General features: G+C 38.1%; 1 protein-coding gene across 4 annotated transcripts in view; it reads right to left on the bottom strand.

Moving 5' to 3' along the window:
* ANLN (anillin, actin binding protein) overlaps positions 1-19498 on the bottom strand; it is a 49580-nt gene that overhangs the window by 21078 nt on the left and 9004 nt on the right. For 2 of the 4 annotated variants that reach the window (XM_049093805.1, XM_025464624.3), the window contains exons 3-12: positions 18340-18654; positions 14729-15114; positions 13286-13517; positions 11022-11212; positions 10593-10700; positions 5403-5529; positions 2225-2335; positions 1373-1584; positions 550-695; positions 183-330 (exon numbers count right to left, since the gene is read on the bottom strand). In XM_049093805.1, the coding sequence (XP_048949762.1) occupies positions 183-330; positions 550-695; positions 1373-1584; positions 2225-2335; positions 5403-5529; positions 10593-10700; positions 11022-11212; positions 13286-13517; positions 14729-15114; positions 18340-18654 (1976 nt within the window). The remainder of the gene's footprint in view (positions 1-182; positions 331-549; positions 696-1372; positions 1585-2224; positions 2336-5402; positions 5530-10592; positions 10701-11021; positions 11213-13285; positions 13518-14728; positions 15115-18339; positions 18655-19498) is intronic. The other 2 variants (XM_049093806.1, XM_049093807.1) reach the window with 2 other exon arrangements.

Raw genomic sequence — 19498 nt, 5'->3', positions numbered from 1 at the left:
GTTTCCAACTAAGAAGACCTTTCTCAAGTTACATTTAATTCAAGAGCAATTTACTGAGCTCTGTCAGACACTGTTCTAGTCACTCAAGGTAGAGAGATGAATAAGGCTGGGCCTTTGTCCTTAAGGAATGTACAGTTTAGTACAGAAAACACTCCCGATCTCCTAACTGCAGAAGTACATACCTGCATTTTCTGTTTGATATTAACTTGACCAGGAAAGGCATTCTTTTTCTCATCTAACTTTGAAGTAACATCTTCCTTCCGCACAATCACCTGCTTTATTGAGGGACGTTCTGTTTCTTTGAATCTTTGAGATCTGTATGCATCAATGCTTCAGGAAATAAGGTATACTCTATTAGAAATCCAGCAACACATTGAGCATTCTCTTTTATTAGGCATGTGGGATGGAAAATGTCATTTGGTAAAAGAGAGGCTGACACAAGTCATTCCAAAGTTTTATAGGTGAATTATTAGTAACATCATAATTATAAATTGAAGCACAACTTGCTATATCTAAACCATGACCCTTAGTGAGTGAAAACATTCTTACCTATAAAGAAGATCACGGTCTTCAGAACCAATGCTATCACCTGACTCAGCTCGAGGGACACGGGTTCTTTGAAATTTTCCTGGCTTTGGGCTTTCATCACTTACACTGGCATCTTTCAGTTCCAATCTAGGTGAGGAAACTAAACTCTGCAGTGAAGCACAGCAGGTATTAGTAGATTTTATGGATGATATGGATCCTAAATGATAATTCTCAGGAATTAAAGAAATTCTCTATTGTTAGGAAATAAACATCCCAAACGTCAACTGATTCATCATAAAAACAAGGCAAACCAAAATAAATTCATATATAGTAAATGAATAAAAGTTCAAAGATAGCTACAGCCTATACTTGCCAAAATATTTCTAATTGAATCTATCTCCTGAGCTTTAGTTATTCAATTTAGGATAATAACTAATAACAGTCTGCTCTCAATAAATGTTACTTATCTGTCTGGTGCTAACAACTAATATACTAATGATGTAATATTCCCATCAACCCGCACTATTTTCAACTTCATTTAACAGGTGAGGGAACTATGGTAAAGAGGTTAAATAACCTGGCCAATACTTCAGTATTAGCAATAGCAGAGCCAGGATTTGAGCCCACATATCTGGTCTTTTAAACCATGTCACATTTTGGATTTCATCTAAGGTCACAAGAAACCACTGAAGCATTTTAAGCTCTCTTTTAAGAGAACTGACATTAGAGTTCCAGAATGCTCTTGGCTATAGAGTGCCAAATCCCCATGTACCAACTAAAACAAAAGGGGTTCCCATTATTATTGTTTGTGTCCCAGGCCTGGTGACATTTAGTCTTTCCTTACCTCTGGACTTACCACACCAACTGTCTGTGCTAATGGAGCAAGTAAAGACATCGAGGAGATATTCAGTGCATCTTCATGGTCCATCTCCTCTTCGCTCTTTTCCACATCCAGCTCACCTTCCACCAGGACATCACTGAATATATCATTAATTACTTTTGAACTATTGATATCATCATCATCATCCACACTCATCTCAGTTTCACGTACCACTTCTGAAAAAGATTCCAATAGGTGGACTCTGTGACTCAGATCTTTAAGAATTAAAGGGATAGCAGAGCAGATCTAACATTCATGTGCTTACTAAATAAATAGCAAAGCAATAGAGGCTGGAACTGTCAAAAGCTGATTCAATGCTTTGGGTTTAAGAAAGAATATTAAGGAAGAATGCAAACGACAAGATAACAGCCAAAAGCTTCAGACTTATGAAAAAAATGTTCTTTCAAGTAAACTCTTCTTTTATTGTTGGGGAGTTCTCTCTCACATGGCAGTGAATAACAGAAAAATCTGACTATCACTTAGAGCAGGGTTCCCAAATAATCTTTAAGAACCACTAATTCCTCTAATATAAATATAAAGAGTGTGGAAGAAGAGCAGATTTCCTTTCCCCATGAAAGTGAGTGACAGCTTTAATCAGATTTTCACAGGGGTCTGTGACCAAAAGATAACTGTTAACATTGCTATCTCTTTGTGGAAGCTAGAGTATTTCCTAGTTAAAAAAGAGAGAGAATATTACAGAATCACAAGACATTTTGAAATATAGAACACAAACAATATTTGAATATGTGTTTCTACCAATATATTATCTCTTATAGTGAGTCCAGAGTTAATAGGAAATAAAACATAAAAACCAACCAGTCTGCTGCTCGACCTTTGGTTCTGATGTTACTTTTAAAGACTTATCCTCTTCTAAAAACAATGTGATTTTCAAAGGGCTAGACTTCGTCATTTTACATTCAGTAAAACCTAAAAAAAATTGTAACAAAAACCATATTAACATATATTAAGAACCTAGAATTTTTCAGTTAAGGAATATTATGTATTGTCTTTTGATTATAAAACTATGCTTTTTAAATCTTGAAACATATAGAGAATCCCCCAAGACAACTGTCCTGTCTTTGCATTCCCATTTCTCTCTTCATCCCCAAATAAAGGGGATGCCAGTATTACCGGTTACTGTTTGTTCTTTCAGTTTTGCCCCTATGTATGCAAATGTGTACATCCTTTTGTTTTATCAGGTGACCATACTATGCATGCTGTTGTGCATTTCTTTTACTTAAAAAAAAAAAAGTGTCAATAAAAACACTTTACAAACTAGCAACAGAAAGGAACTATCTCAACATAATAATGGCCACATATGAAATGCCTATAGCATATAACAAGATACTCAGTAGGAAAGACTGAAAGCTTTTCCTCTAAGATCAAGAACAAAACAAGGGTGATCACTCTTACTACTTGTATTCAGCAAAGTCTGGAGGTCCTAGTCAGAGCAACAGGCAAGAAAAAGAAATAAAAAACATCCAGATTTGAAAAGAAGAAGTAAGATTACCTCTGTTCATAGGATAAAATACTTAGAAAAAAAAAAAGAATAAAATACTTAGGAATAAAGCTAACCAAGTGACAGACTTGTACGCTGAAAGCTACAAAACATTTCTGAAAGACATTAAATAAAACACAAATAGCTGGAAAGACATCCCATGTTCATGGATTGGAAAATTTAATATTGTCAAGATGTCAATACTACCCAATATACAGATTCAATGCATTCTTATTAATAGCATTTTTTGGAGAAACAGTAAAGTCCATCCTAAAATTCATATAGCTTCAGGGGACCTTGAACATCTAAAATAATTTTGAAAAAGAACAAAATTAGAAGACTGACATTTCCTGATTTCAAAATATATTATAAAACTACAGTCATCAACACAGTATGGCTCAAACACAGACACATAGGCCAATGGAATAGCCAGAATAGAGAGCCGCTAAACAAAACCTCATATATATGGTGGTCAAATGATCTTTTACAAGGCTGCCAAGAAGATTTAGTGGGGAAAGGATAGTCTCTTCAACAAATGATGCTGGGAAAACTACATATTCAGATGTGAAAAATGAAGCTGAACCCTTACCTGACACCATACACAAAAATTAACTCACAGTGGATTATAAGACCCAAATGTAAGACCCAAAACAGGAGAAAAAGCTTCATGACAACGGATTTGGCAATTTCTTGGGTGTGACAGTAAAATCACAGGCCACAAAAGCACAAATAAATGAGACTACATTAAACTTAAAAACTTCTGTGCATCAAAGGACACATTCAACAGAGTTACAAAGACAACCTATAGAATAGGGGAAAATATTTGTAAATTATGTTTCTGATAAGAGGTTAATGTATTCAGAATACAAAGAACTCCTAAAACACAACAACAAAAATAAAATACCCTGATTAGAAAATGGGCAAAGAACTTGAACAGATGTTTCTCCAAAGATGATATAAAAACAATCAACGAGGATATGAAAAGATGCTCAACATCACTAATTATAAAAGAAATCAAAATCACAATGAGCTATCATCTCACAACCATAAGGATAGCTACTATCAAAAAAAAAAAAGAAAGAAAGAAAATAACAAGTGTTGACAAGAATGTGAAAAAACTAGGACATTTGTGCTATGTTGGTGAGATTGTAAAATGGTGTGACTACTATAGAAAATAGTATAATGGTTCCTTGAAATACTTAAAATAGATCCACTATATGATCTAGCAACCCCATACTGGGTATATACCAAGAACTGAAAGCAGAGTCTCAAAGAGATATTTCTATACCCACATCCATAGCAGCACTATTCATCATAATCAAGAGATGGAAGCAACCAAAATGTCCATTGATAGAAAGTAGCTAAACAAAATGTATGTATGCACAATGGTGTATTATTCAGCCTTAAAAAGGAAGGAATTCCTGTTACTTGCTACAACATAGATAAATCTTGAGGATATTATGCTAAATTAAACATGTTAGTAACAGGGGTGCCTGGGTGGCACAGTTGGTTAAGTATCCGATTTGGTTTTGGCTCAGGTTGTGATCTCAGGGTCATGGGATCGAGCTCTGAGTTGGGCTCTGTGTTTAGCATGGAATCTGCTAAAGTCTGTCTGCCCCTCCCCCTGGCATTTTCTCTCTCAAATAAATAAATAAAACTTTTTTTAAAAAAAAGCTAGTTACAAAAGACAAATACTATGATTACACTTATACGAGGTTTCTAAAGTAGTCAAATTCATAGAAACAGAGTAGAATGGTGGTTACCAGGGGCTGAAGAGAGGAGGAAATGGAGAATTATTGTTTGATGTATACAGTTTCAGTTCTACAAGATGAATACATTCTGGTGATCTGTTCCACAATGATATGAATATACTTAACACTCCTGAACTTTGCACTTTTGTTAGGATGGTAAATTTTAATAATGCGTTTTTTACCATAATTTTTTAAAAATTTAAAAATGTCTAAGTGTCTATGACATATTAAATGTCCTTCCACACAATGCTCTTAGTCTATTAAGCAGCTACATAATATTGGGGGACATTAATTTAGCATAATTTATTTAAAGTTTTCTACTGATGGACGTTGAGATTATTTATACCTTATTACTACTACAAACAGAGCTACAATTCATCTGTTTGTATATACATCTTTGCACACTAGTTGTAAGAATTCAACTTACAGAAACACTTGTAGAGAAGCTAAATTAAACAGCATGCACACTCTAAAATTCAATAGATCTTACTGAATCTTTCTAAAAAAACACCCCCAAAAAACAGAACTGTAGTAATTTATCCTCCCCCATCAAGAGCATGAGTTCTGAGTCTGGAAAGAGAACTAAGGAAAAAGCATATTGCAAGGCTGAACTGAAAGAATGAGTAGCAATATAGAGATTTATCTTTTTACATTAAAGCAGTATTTCTGTTTTCCAATGCAATTTCCAAAACTATAGCAGACAGAAATCTACCCTGTAAATGGAGCAGAAATAGAAAATGCTGACCTGTAGGTTCTGTACCGGAAGATTTTCCTGGTCTTTGATTTTCTGTTACCTTTTCTGTTACTGGAAGCGATGGGGTATTTGAAACAGCTTGATGTTTTTTGAGGGGAGTGTTCTGACAGTGTACTTCCTACAAAAAAGCAAATGAAGATTTCCAAAACTACAGATTTTTTTTTCTTTTTACATGTTATTAAATGAAAACAAACAAGAGTTGTTATTCTATGTAAGGTTCCTCAGAACAAAATAATGTATGTGAAAGGTCCCAACCACGTTTAAGAACACAAGAAGCCCTCAGTGCTAGTTCAGTATTCTCGGTAATTCCCAGTATGGACTTTAAGAGACTAGGAGGCAAGAATGAAAATTCACACCAGAGTAGTTTTGGATAAACCGATTAAAGTGAACGCCACACACAGAGAAAGGCAATCCCCCTATGCCACTTACCTCAGCCCACACCTATAAAATCTACTGACAGTGCTACATCAAGATTCCCCTTAACAATTACTCAGTGGGTAAAAGGCAAAAAAAAAAAAAAAAAAAAAAAAAAGGAACAAAAACAGAATGTGAAAAAAAAAAAATCCCTCATCTGAGTCTTTCTTAATCATTTATAAGGCCATGAAAGAGAAACTTCCATTGTTTGATTTGCAAAGGCTTTATGATTAAAGGACTGGAGAAATAAGTAAATAAGAGTAGAAATAATAGGAACTAAAGCTTCACAAAGCCTAATATGCGCCAGTCACCTTTCTAAGCACTTGACATTATTGCCTCCCCAGTCCTCCTTTAGTAACCCTGTAAGTTAGGTGCTGTTACTTCCATTTTATGAATAAAAAGGTGAAGACAAAGAGGAGTTAAGTGACTTGCACACTTGGCCTAGTAACTGGCATGTGCAGTTTACAAACCCACATATTCTTATTCCAGAGCGACTTCCAGACTATTTTGACTCTCAAGTTAGAAGAAGCTTTATATGCACACAGAGTAAACTGTCTACTGCTGTGCTGCAGGCCTGACTCTCCTGTGAATGCAGGACTTGCCTACCATCTTCTGTAATAAAGGTGGTTCTCTTCCCTGCACCCTGACCACGTGACAGACAGCCCCTCCCCAGTCTCCAACGATAATTCGAAGCTCTTAGTAATTCTCTCCTCCCGTTCGTGCTCCTCTAGGTGCAAGCCCTCTGGTTATACTGCACTCGCCATCCTACTTCTCCAGTCCAAGACCTGCCATTGGTGGTATCAGAAGCCACAAGTACCTTCTAGCCAACATCCTGATCCCTCAGTTGCATAAATACTTCAACTCCAAAGATCTTCACGACCGCTCCAATTCAGCCATCACCTAAAATCAGCTTCTTCCCTGAAACCCTCCAATTTCTCCAGCTCTCTTACTCAGGAATTCCTACCAGATCCTGTTCTTTGGCCTCATGGGGACTTCTGGCCATTTGATGCTTTTCTTCCTGGCACCCCCATCTATTTTTTTTTTTAAGATTTTATTTATATACTCATGAGAGATATGGAGAGAGAGAGAGAGAGAGAGAGAGAGACAGGCAGAGGGAGAAGCAGGCTCCATGCAGGGAGCCCGATGTGGGACCCGATTCCAGGTCTCCGGGATCACACCCTGGGCCGAAGGCAGGCGCTCAACTGCTGAGCCACCCAGGGATTCCCCCCCCCCCCCCCATCTATTTCCTTACAGCTCCATCCAGGTTAGACTTCACAACCCTTCAGTTCAACCACAATCTCACCAATATCTTCCACTCCCTCACCTCTACAGTACTTCCATTCCTTATGTCTAGCAAACTCCGTCCCTGTAACAATCCACCTTCTCTGTGTTTTATATCCAGGCTCTTTGGACATATCTAGAGGAAAACCTCACAACTCAAGTTTGATTCTATTAGGAATGTATGCTCTCTATCCCACCTGAATCTCAACACTACTCCTCTTTCTGAATCAGCTCTCTCCCATTCTCCAGAGTATCACACCTGTCACCTTCCCTAAGGATGAATAAAACAGAAGTAACCAGATGGAAATCCCACCAGTTTTCTGTCACCATACTTCTAAGTATCACACCTGGCACCTGCCCCCAAACACTGTTTTCCTTCTTCCTTCTTACCAACCAGAAACCTGTCCTAATCCTTTCCCTTCACGATGCTCTCAAGTTCATCCACTCTTACCTTTTGAAAGGTTTATCTTATCCTATCAATCAGCATCACTTATCCTCATCATAAAACTCTTACATTTTTTAAAAGATTTTTTTGTATTTATTTATTTAGAGTGCATGCACATGTGCAAGCAGGGAGGGGCACAGGGAGAGAGTCTCAAGCAGGCTCCACGTTCAGCATGGACCCCAACATGAGGCTCAATCCCATGACCCTGAAATCACAACCTGAGCTGAAACCACATCAGACACTTAACTGACCTAGCCACCCAGGCGTCCAATAAAATCTCTTACTTTTGTCATTAAAGTTGACTAATGTATCCTTAGAAAGAACAAAACAAACACAACCACAAACACAAGCCATACTTCACTCCTAATCTCCTTGCAACCATCACCTCCTTCCTTCCTTTCCTTTCGGAACCAAACTTCTGAGGACTGCCTTTGCTCTCTGCCCTGCTCTTTACCCACCACCACCTGCATTCTCCCCTTGCCACTTCACTAAAACTGCTCTTGCCAAGCAACAACTAGCTTTTCCTTCCAAAACCCAGTGGTCTCGGTCCAGTCCACATTTGACGACACATACCTGGCAATACTGACCATTTCCTCCTTCTGAAAGTTTCTTTCTTCCTTTGACTATAGTAACACAACACTCAATTACTTTTTCCTCTCATCTCTTTGACTGCTCCCTCAGTGGGTACCAGAGATGAGCTCTGAGTGAGCAGCCCCCTGAACTCCCTGTTACTATGTTTAGAATGTTCTTTACATGCATATGTGTAACCATCTAGAGAGGAATTCCACAGGTTTAGCAAGAATTATTTAGCACACAATAGGTTAAGAACTGTTGTCCTGTATTTCCAAAGATGTAGCAGAAAAGCCATGATATGATATACTGGCAACCAAGTGAAGAAGGTGCTTCAGACAGAAGAGTGTCATCAACAATGCCAAGTGCTAATAGGTCAAGTTAAAGGCCTAAAAATTGATTACTAAAGATCCCTGGTGAATTTGATAAGGAGGCAGTGGTGACAGCCTGAGTGGAGAGATTAAGAGAGAAAGGAGGAAAAAAATTGTAAGCAGCAAGAGATAACTCTTCTGGAAGAGTCTGAATGAAAAGAAGGTAAAGAGAGGGCGAGGAATAGGGGATCCAGTGAGTTGTTTCTATTTTAAGATGACAGATAACAGCTTGTTGTATGCAGATGGCAATGATTAGCACATTCATTCTCTCCTTCAGGGACAAATTTATTGAACTCCTGTGAGCCAAACACTAAGAACACAGATGAAGACAGATAAGGCTCTAGTAGATGTGGTAGAAAGCAAAGGTGAAACAGTCACAGGAAGAGAAATATTCCTTGAGGTAAAGAACAGAATGACATGGTGAAAAAGGGGTCGCCAGGGAAAAAGGGCCAGATAAGGATTTCCAGAGGGGATTAAAGTTTGACCTATTCCTAATAAGGTAGGAGCTCACCACAGAGATAACCACTTTCAGAGAGAAATAGCAAGGCAAAGACGAAGAGATCTGAAAACATGGATATATTTGAGACACTGCAAATAGTCTGCACGACAGGACTGAAGTACACATGTGGAGGAGCAGTGAGAAGCCAGGTTCTGAATGATTCTAGATGTTTTCCTGATGATAGCTATGGAAAGCTTGCTAGGATTTTAAGCAAGTGAAGATATGAGTATCTGCCTTTTAAAAATATTTCTCTGGCAGCAGTAGGTAAGATGCACAGGAGAACAGCCAGACTAGAACCAAAGTTTTCAATACAAAGCTCTGAGAAGTGATTAAGGTACCAGCAGAGGAAAACAGAGAGGACAGGCAGCTTGTGGCATATTGGAGGCTTGTGTGTTCATGTGTGTGCCAGGGGAAGACACAGTAATAAGAGGAAGGAGGCAAGAAAGAACTCCCAGACTGTTTTAGATGATGAGGTACAGAATGAAGCCCTAGGTGAAGACAGAGACTACCTGGAGAATTTACTGCTGCAAAGTGCAGAGAGCTCTACTAGCCAACCAGGCCTGGAGTTCTGGAGAGAGGAAACACAGCACAGTCAAGCCTGTTGGCATTTCTGGGCTTGGCTGAAGCAAAACAGGAGGACAGTGAAGAGATGTCCCAGGGTGAATGAGAAGAAAACAGGGTTAGGTCAGAACCCCGGCAAATATGATTTGTTGAGCAAGAGAACTGATAAAAACCAAAATCAATTAAATAGGTGTTTCTCAAAGAATACTAGTTATATGTATTGTTCTATTTCTACTGGTACCCACTTAAAATATAAATAGAATTTATATTTAAATATATAATTCTATTATAAATATAATTATATTATTATTAGCTTAAAAGTATATCCTTTTGTTTTTGTTTTTTTAAAGATTTATTTATTCATGAGAGACACAGAGAGAGAGAGACAAAGAGAGGCAGAGACACAGGCAGAGAGAGAAGCAGGCTCCACACAGGGAGCCCGATGAGGGACTCGATCCCGGGACTCCAGGATCATGCCCTGGGCGGAAGACAGGCGCTCAACCGCTGAGCCACACAGATGTCCCAAAAGTATATCCTAATGCAGTATTCTGTGCACAGTAGGCATGTAAATGAAACAAGTATTTATGAGTCAGGACTTTGTTGAAGGCTGATTAATGAAATTTGACAGTAAGTAATACAGGAATAAAGAGAAACTGGGGACATATTTGATGACTGAAAAAGATTATGGGTAGTCTGTGGTACCTGGGGAGAGTATACAATCATTAATGAAAAAAATACATTCTGAGAAACATTTTAGAACCAGCATCTAAGTAAAATATTAAGAGAAATATGAAATCAATTGAATAAGTATGTGTTTTAAAAATTTGATTTTAAGTAGGTCATCAGTGAGTACGTTAAGAGCTCCATTGAACGGGGGAAAGTGTCACAAGAGAAAAACAGAGTTGGTATAAACATTGAAGGAGTTTATGAATGGAAAATGGCACAGTTAATTGGAACAAGATGAAGAATTGTTTTACAGTGCAGAACCACAAGCACTACCTTAGTACCAAGTTCACATTCATATTTCTAGTTTACACTACCTGTTTGGTTTCTAGTTGTTTGCTTCTTGGGTTTTCGCCTTTTTCTGCACTCCATAAATTGCCCTTGTCAAATCGGCCACGAAGACATGCTAGTTCTTTCTCACGTTCCTAAAACCACCAAAAGCTCTATTTTACACAAGAGCCAACAGTATGTTTAAGAATAATATTCAAATACTACTCAACTTTGCTTGTCTTCAGTTTTAAGATTAAAACATTCACAAAAAAAAAAAAAACAAAAAAAACAAAAAAAAAAACATTCACAACATGCATAGAAAAAGACAATAGTATTTCTAATTTGAAATAAGCAATACAGAGAACCAAGATGCTATTTATCTCCCTCAAAAAAGCTGGCATCGGAATTTCCAATTTGATTTCTAGGTTCTATGCCAAGACCATGTAATGAATAATGTTAAAAGCAGTAAGCCAGACCTGCTTGAGCTGCTGTGCTAAATGGGTAGTAGATGAAGAAGCGTTTTGCTTGAATAATCTTTCTTGGATGGCCTTTGTATTTGGAGTGATAACAGGGGTTCTATGGGGTGTGCTCCGAGCGGGACTTTGTTTGCTGTATTCTTGACAACGCTCTCCAAAGCGTTCCAGGAAAGGCTTAATTCCTGCTCCTCCTACAGAAAACACATACATTTTGGAGGCTATTTAGGATAAGTAGCAATTATAATATGTATTGAAAAAGTTCTAAAATCCAGTATGGCTCTAAAATGCTTTGATTCTACTTAGAATACTTACTCGGAAAGTAAACAATATGAAAATAGTTTTAAAAAATTTGCCATACTATTCTATTTAATTCCACATCCTAGAATTTATTTATAGGATTTAGTTGTTTACAAAGGAAAGAAGAGGAAGAATTTTTTTAAATTTTTTATTTATTAATTTCTGAGAATACACAGAGAGGAGAGAGAGAAGCAGAGACACAGGCAGAGGGAGAAGCAGGCGTCATGCAAGGAGCCTGACGTGGGACTCGATCCCGGGTCTCCAGGATCAGGCCCTGGGCCAAAGGCGGCGCTAAACTGCTTGAGCCACCCGGGCTGCCCGAGGAAGAATTTTTAAAAGGTAGAGTGCAAGGATAGTGGGAATCAGACAACCCTTCAACTAAATAAGCAGAACCTGAATGACTGGAAATGGACTGTATGTGTATTAACAGTATTCCTAACCAAGTGTCCTAGTCATGATAACTCAATTACTTATATTTCTACAGCCCAATTTAGTTTACCTTCCTTTTAGGAAGTCCAATATAAAATCCAGGGATTAAACCCTTTTTCTCTCTCAAAAGAAAAATTAGAGACTATTGACCTTATCAAGGGATATTTTGATTTCTACAAAGTCTTAAATTCCTATTCATTTGAAATAATATGAGGTACATTTTAAGTAGAACAAATGGGATGATAGGGTTGTACTACAGAAAAAAAGAGATTTATCTCTATCAGAAATCAACATTTTCCTACAAAAGGCCAAACAGTATATATTTTGGGCTTTGCAGGCCATGTGACCACTATCCTAGCTACTGAACTCTGCATTGAAGCATGAAAACAGCCACACACTGCATGTACGTAAATGGGTGTGGCTGTGTTCCAATACAACTATTTGCAAAAACAGGTAAAGGGCACAATTTGACCCACAGGCAGAGTCTGAAGACTCCATGTGTCACTCCACACCAAATCTCAAACTAGAATGCATTAAGAATACAAAGAAACATGTAAATTAAATATCTCTGAGGCCGTGATAATATATACTGGGCATATCCAATAGCTAAGAATAATAAAAAAATGCTTCTGATCTATGCCATATGTCTTTAGAAAAGTGAGAGTAACTACTCCTACTGCATGTGGGGATTCTGCTATTGTTTCCCATTCTCATTTTGGCTCATCTGGAAACTGACTGCTGGTTTCCCAGCCCCTAACTAATGGATTCCTCCTCTCATCTCTCTACTTCTTTTTATGAGAAACTACAGTATCCAAAGAGATTGTATTTTTAAGAAGTTAAAATTTTGAATTAAAAGTATTTCCAAAAGCAATTCAATTGAAAACAGAATATAGTTCAGAGTAAACTATATTTCCATATATTTGAATCATATTTTTTAGTCCTGTGTTTCTCAACTGATAGCATGTAGGGGTATGCCAGAAGGTGTAAATCCCTACAAAATAAATACAGATTTCCAGGAACACCAACTTACTACAGGGAATAATTTTGAGCTTTTACATCTATATACACACAATATACACACATACAAATATAATTGGGAGTAGAGTCATCTGTATACACATTCACTTTCCTCTGCTATTAGGGGTGCCTTCATATCGAAGTTTGAAAAGCACTGCTCTGCACACTTGGTTGCAAGAATGTTTCTCCATTATACCCTTAATACATGATTTCCACTTGTATACGTTTTGTCTCCATCAAAGAGTATAGAAAAAGGTATCTACCATAGTCATTTTAGAAAAAAATGCATGTTTAAACTATTAAAATGTAACAAGTTATGTACTTTGAACAGTAAATGGGCAAGTCTCCATTAATGAATATTCATTCAATGAATTAAAGCTGAGTTTGAAGAAGTCTCATATGCATTCAGGCACTTGCCATAGCAAACCAGTACTGTGCAATTCACAACTGGATATTTAAAATGCTGAGAATAGACACCCTGAAAAATCAGCACTAACTAAATTTTTTTAAAGATACATAACCTGATGTCGCAGATTTGTCTTTAGATTGAGAGTGCTGACAAATTTCTCTATTTAATTCTTCTTTGGGCCGAGTTGTCTGGGACACAGTTGACTTCTCAATTGGTTTTGATACTACATCTGTTTTCAGGGAACTAAGAGGAGTTTTCTGAAGTAGCTCAGGATTTTGTCCCTCACAATTTTTAGCATCAGTAATGGATATAGTAGAAGATTTCACTGGGGAAGAAGCCGCTTTCTGAAATACAATAACACTTAGGGTAAATAACAATATTGACAGTATCTAAAGGTAGTCTTATGACAAAATGAGTCTGTGCTCACTTTGGCAGCACATATACTAAAATTATAACAAAATGAGTAATTCTATTTGCTTAGTAGTAGCCTTTACATAAACTTATGAAAAAAAATTATCTTTAATAGATCAAACCAATCTAAAAGGCTTGACAAGACGTCAAACTAGAAAATGCTATTACTCAAATTATAATATGTAGTTTAGCCTGTATAATACACTGACAAGTAATTTCATAAGGGATAGGATCACTCCCTATTTTAAATAACAATTTCTTTCAGATTATCTCACTAGCACCTTTACAAATTTTAACTTATAAGACTACAATGCATATTTTTTGCATTTTAATTAAGTTAATATTAATTTAACAAAAATATATCATGTACTTGATGGCTAACTATAACATATTAAGTGCTATGTGCCAAGCACTCTGCTAAAAGTTTTATGCACATTATCTCATTTAGTCCTCCCAATAACCCTTTCTTTTCCATTTTACAGATGGGAAAGTAAGGTTTTACAAGATTAAGTAACCTGTCCAAAGCCACACTTTTAATTATGTGGCAGGGCTAGGATTGAATGCAGGTCTATCTAATTCCAAAACCTGGCTCTGCATTTAGAACTATGCTCAGAAACATACTACTTTTCCTTTTTTGCGTTTTTGTTTTTGTTTTTTTTAAGATTGGTTTTAAAAGCTGATCACGTAATTCACGTGCAAGGTAAAACTTTCAAACACTTCAAAAGGATAAATGGTAAAATTACCATACCCACCGTTAAAAATCTTGTTCCGCAATTTGCCTTCTGAAAGCAATGTTATCTACTGGTTTATGATATCTTTTCAGAGAAATTCTTTATCTTATATTTATATACATACATAAAGCATTCTACAGAGAAAGTAATGTTCAGTGCTTTCCGTGATGACTAAGAGGCTCCATCATTCCATTATTATACACCTTGGAATTGTATGAAATTAGTGTAATTTACTTGTCAACTACTAAGTTATCTTGGGATAGGCTACCAAATTTATGATTTCTACTTTCTAGGATACCAATTTCTAAAAATACATACAACACCCTATATATACGTTCCAAAATACTATACATACATACACTTATTATTCATAAGGAAAAAAGATTTCCAAAGACCAATATTGCATTGCTTACCACAGAGCTGGAAATTGCAGCATTATTCAGAGATACACCCACAGCACTCGAGGATGGAGCTTTATTCAAAGAGGCCTCGCCATCCCTTTGGGAACAGCATGTAGCTTCCTGCTTAACACTGCTGCTATTGATCCTAGCAGATGCTGCACTTGCAGAGGAAAATTTGGATAAACAAGTGGTACCAGGCTGTTCTTGTGCACTGTTTTGCTTTGCAGATGAGTAACTGACATCATCTTCCCAGGAGCAAATAGTTGCAGCAAGGTTAGCCAGACGGCCCCTTCTACCAACTGGAGTTGCGGAGGCATCTGAGAGGGGTGGTTTGGGAGAGGAAGCTGTGCTTTCCTCTGATGGCATTGGTGAGATGAGTGAGCTTTCGGGTATATCATCTGGAAATGTTTTCAGAAAGAGTTAAAACCCATGTTGAAGAGTTATGCATACTTTTAATACCAAGATCACTCCATTCAAGAATTTTGAAAAGTTAGTAGGTTAGAGGGGTGCCTGGGTAGCTCAGTCAGTTAAGTGTCTGCCTTCAGCTCAGGTCATGATCCAAGGGTCCTGGGATTGAGCCCCATGCGAGGCTTCCTGCTCAGCAAGGAGTTTGCTTCTCCCTCTCTGTTTCTCCCCCTGTTCCTGCTCTCTCTCACTCTCTCTCAAATAAATAAAATCTTAAAAAAAAAAAAAGTTAGTAGATTTGAGAACTAATAAAAAGCTCTTGAATGCATGAAACTACCAAGCTGCTCAAGTTTGACAATATCTCTTCACATCAGATGATACTTAATCCAAATTGAAAAAAAAAAACCCACAAACTTCTTATACCTATTTTTTTCCAATTTCTAACGGATCATGAGTGCTCTAAGGTACCATATACTTAGTTTATAATTTTATAATTAATTCATGATGTTATGACACTGCACAATTTAAGATTACATACTCCACAGGCACTTTCTGTTTTAAAATGGAAGAGACTAGTGCTGCACAATAAAACTTCCTGCAATGAAGGACACATTCCATACCCATGCTATTCCGTACAGTAACCACTAGCCACATGAGCACTTGAAATGTGCCTAGGGCAACGAAGAAACATAATTTCATTTCAATTAATTAATTTAAATCTTAAAAGCTACATATGGCAAGTATCCACAGTATTAGATAGCACAGGGTTAAACTAAGATGTTTTCACAGTTATTTCATTTGGAGATCGATCTCGAATACTAATACTTGTGAAGGCGTGTATGCATAAAACACATATAGGGAGGAAATTAAAAATCACAGCACTTTCTGGGATCCCTGGGTGGCGCAGCGGTTTGGCGCCTGCCTTTGGCCCAGGGCGCGATCCTGGAGACCCGGGATCGAATCCCACGTCGGGCTCCCGGTGCATGGAGCCTGCTTCTCCCTCTGCCTGTGTCTCTGCCTCTCTCTCTCTCTCTGTGACTATCATAAATAAAATAAAATAAACTGAAACTTATAAAAATCACAGCACTTTCTGCTCCAAAAATTCAGTCGATGGAAGAGGTATCCTTCGTACTGTCCAAGCCTTACATTTCTGCCTGAATTCTCAATTCTACCCCCAAAACCTCTTTTCTTTTCCTCAGCATATAAATATACTCAAGTCCGCCTCATCTTAGAACTAAAAACAAACACCCTCTCATCAATATATGCTCCTTTATAACTAATATCTCTCTTGCCCTGCACATTCTTTCACCATTCAACTCCCTTCAACCTGCCTCTGCCTACACCGCTGCCCTCAAGTTGCTTCTGCTGCTGTCACTAGATGCCAGTACACACTCTGCAGGCCTGTTTCCACTGGTGACATCATTCTCTATGGTTCTGCCCTTGGGCCATGTCCTTCATGGTGGCCTACCTACCAACCACCTCCATTCAGCTATCCCCCAGGCACCCCAAATGACATATGTGATGTTGAAATTTCCCCAAACGTATTCCTCCTCATCATGGCCTCTTCCTCCTTCTCCCTTCTCCTCCTCCACCACCCACCATCCAGGTATCCAGCCCAGAGATTCTTTTTCCTAAATCTCGCAGATCCACCCTCCCCTCTTCACTTCTACAGGGCTTCATCATTCTGCCCTAGCGTCAAACAACTGAGGTTTAAATGTTAGCTGATTCTCATCAGGTGTCGTAGCCTCTCAGAACCCAGTTTCCTCTTCTAGAACATAAAGGTAGTATGTGTGTCATAAGATCTATAAGAATTAAATGCTATACTATACTATATTAGAACAAAAAATATTTAGAATGCCTAAGCACTTCTGCTTAGCACAGCAAAGCACAGTCAACACCTGCTTTGAAATTATTATCGTTGCCAGAAAGGATAATCTTAAACACTCTGCTGTCCAATACTTATCAAAATTTCAGGCAAAAGGACTGACATTTATGAAAGACTGACTAAAATGTACAGTCCATCCATTTCTTCAGATCACTTGGTCTCAATTCTGGCTATGCATCAAAGTAACGCCTGATGCATTAAAAAAAAATTAAAGAGATTAAAAAAAATAAAAGATAAAAGTCCATCCCAGGGCTCCACCACACTCCTGAGATTCCAATCCAATGGTCCAAATTTTTCTGTTATACAGGAGCCAGGCCAAAAGCCAAAGCTTGAGGAATACTTCCTTGGGTAAGGCCCAGTTGCCACTGAGCTGTCCACCTGTACTCTGCTGGCTCTCTTTGGAACTGTGTTCACTGAACTGAGCTCAGAGCCAGGCCACCTGCCTACCTTGAGAAACCTTACACACTATCTTCTACAAAGTCATCTTTGAGGACCCAGGGAAGAACGTTCGTTCCCTTGGGTCTTAGTTCCAGCTATGGTTTTGCTTTAATCTTATAAATAGTAGTCATTTAAGATGGTTTCACCTCCTTGCCTTGGCTGCTAGCAAGTTCATAACTCTGGCAAAGTGAGGTGGATCTTCGAGCCTGGATTTTACTTCCCTTCTTTGATTTTCCTTCTCTTCACCCTGGAATTTCCATATTTTTCTTGTTTTGTTACATAGTTGATTTTGTAAGTCATCTCCAGGCTTTTTTGGTAACAAGATAGGAGACAAAATTTATCACAGAACACATAACCCTACGCAGCATGACTGCTGCTTTGCTCTTAGATTCTCCCTCTGAGTATGAGCCCACAGGAGGCAAGGATCAGGTCACTTCATTGGTTCCCAGCACCTTAGCATAACATGCATTGTAGGTGCTCAACAAATGTTTACATTTTCTCTCCCCTCTATTAAATAGCATCGCATCCCTTAGCCACTCAAATTCATTTAGTTAATCCATGAAATAGGATCTCTAGCATATAGAGCTGAAGATCAGCATTGCTACATAAAGCCGAGGGTATCGTTTGTTCTCTATTGATTTTTATTGCAAATATAGTTCTGTTATGAGACCGAGCTTTTGTGAACTAGTCTAAGAACCTCAACAGCATCTACTTCAGGGAGAATACAACCAACCAATACATACACTATTGATACACGAACTATCTGTAAGTGATGGATACTAGGGAGATAGATAAAACAGAAGCACTGATCTTTCGTGTGTTAATGGATCCCTCAAATTTTCAACCTACCAAGTTGAAACGGATTTTAATGGCATGCCATCCCTATCATTCATACCTGTCAGATCATTATTATCCCAGTGGCGCCGCTGCTCTGCCAGTTTCTGCATTCGTGTTTTAACCGAGGAGACTGTGGTTGCTTCCAATCTTGAGTTTAGCCCTCTCCTCACTCCTGGCACAGGGGCTGGGGCGGCCTCGGCATCGCTGACGGGAGCGGGTGCTGGCGGCTGTGCCTGAGGAGGTGCAGGACTTGGAGGACAGGGTTTAGCAGAAACTGACTCAACCGGTTTTTCATTTTCCAAGTTAGAAACTTCTACTTCAGTGTTGTCAGAACAGCGTTTTTTTGATGGTGATGGTTTTGTACAAGATTTCTCTAGATTAAAAAGGACACCCCCCCAAAAAAAAAAATTCAAAATTCCATAATTCTTCATGACCTGAAAAACTTGCACTAGGTACTTAGCAAATTATTGAAACATGTTTGTCTATTCTCCTTAAATGATTTTCCTTACAATAAGAAATATGTAAAATTCTACCTTCAGTAACTTAGAAATCTGAGAGACTTCTTTTTAAGCAAACATATAATTTATGGCTTAAAACACCTAAATAAGAGACACTTGGGTGGCTCAGTGGCTGAGCATCTGCCTTTGGCTCAGGTCATCGTCCTGCGGTCCTGGGATCAAGTCCTGAATCAGGCTCCCCGCAGGGAGAGGCAGGGAGCATACTTCTGCCTCTGCCTATGTCCCTGCCTCTCTCTGTGTCTTGCATGAATAAATAAATAAAATATTAACATAAATAAATAATAAAACACCCGAATAAAAAGACATCCAAATAATATTATTAAGATATAGGCCTAGTATTTTATACTCTTCAGACACTAGGAAATAAAAAGTACATACGCATATAATAAGCAAATGTTTTAAGTGATTTTAAAAATCACACAAATTACCTCCTTTTTAGATTAAGGAAAACCAAGCCCAGAGCAATTACATTCATGCGTAGAACAACATGGCTAAGGCAGAAACGAACTATGGTAGAAGCTCATTGGTAGAAACAAGCTTTGTTTTTAAAACAATCTTTCAGGGCACCTACGTGGCTCAGTCGCTAAGCATCTGACTCTTGATTTCATCTCAGATCATGATCTCAGGGTCATGAAATGGAGCCCAGCATTAGGCTCCAGGCTGGGCACGAAACATGCTTAAGATATACTCTGTCTCCCT

Source organism: Canis lupus, chromosome 14, assembly GCF_003254725.2.
Source record: "Canis lupus dingo isolate Sandy chromosome 14, ASM325472v2, whole genome shotgun sequence".
NCBI classification, from domain to species: Eukaryota; Metazoa; Chordata; class Mammalia; order Carnivora; family Canidae; genus Canis; species Canis lupus.
Note: the sequence above shows the minus strand (reverse complement) of the source record. Positions and strands in the feature narration are given on the sequence as shown.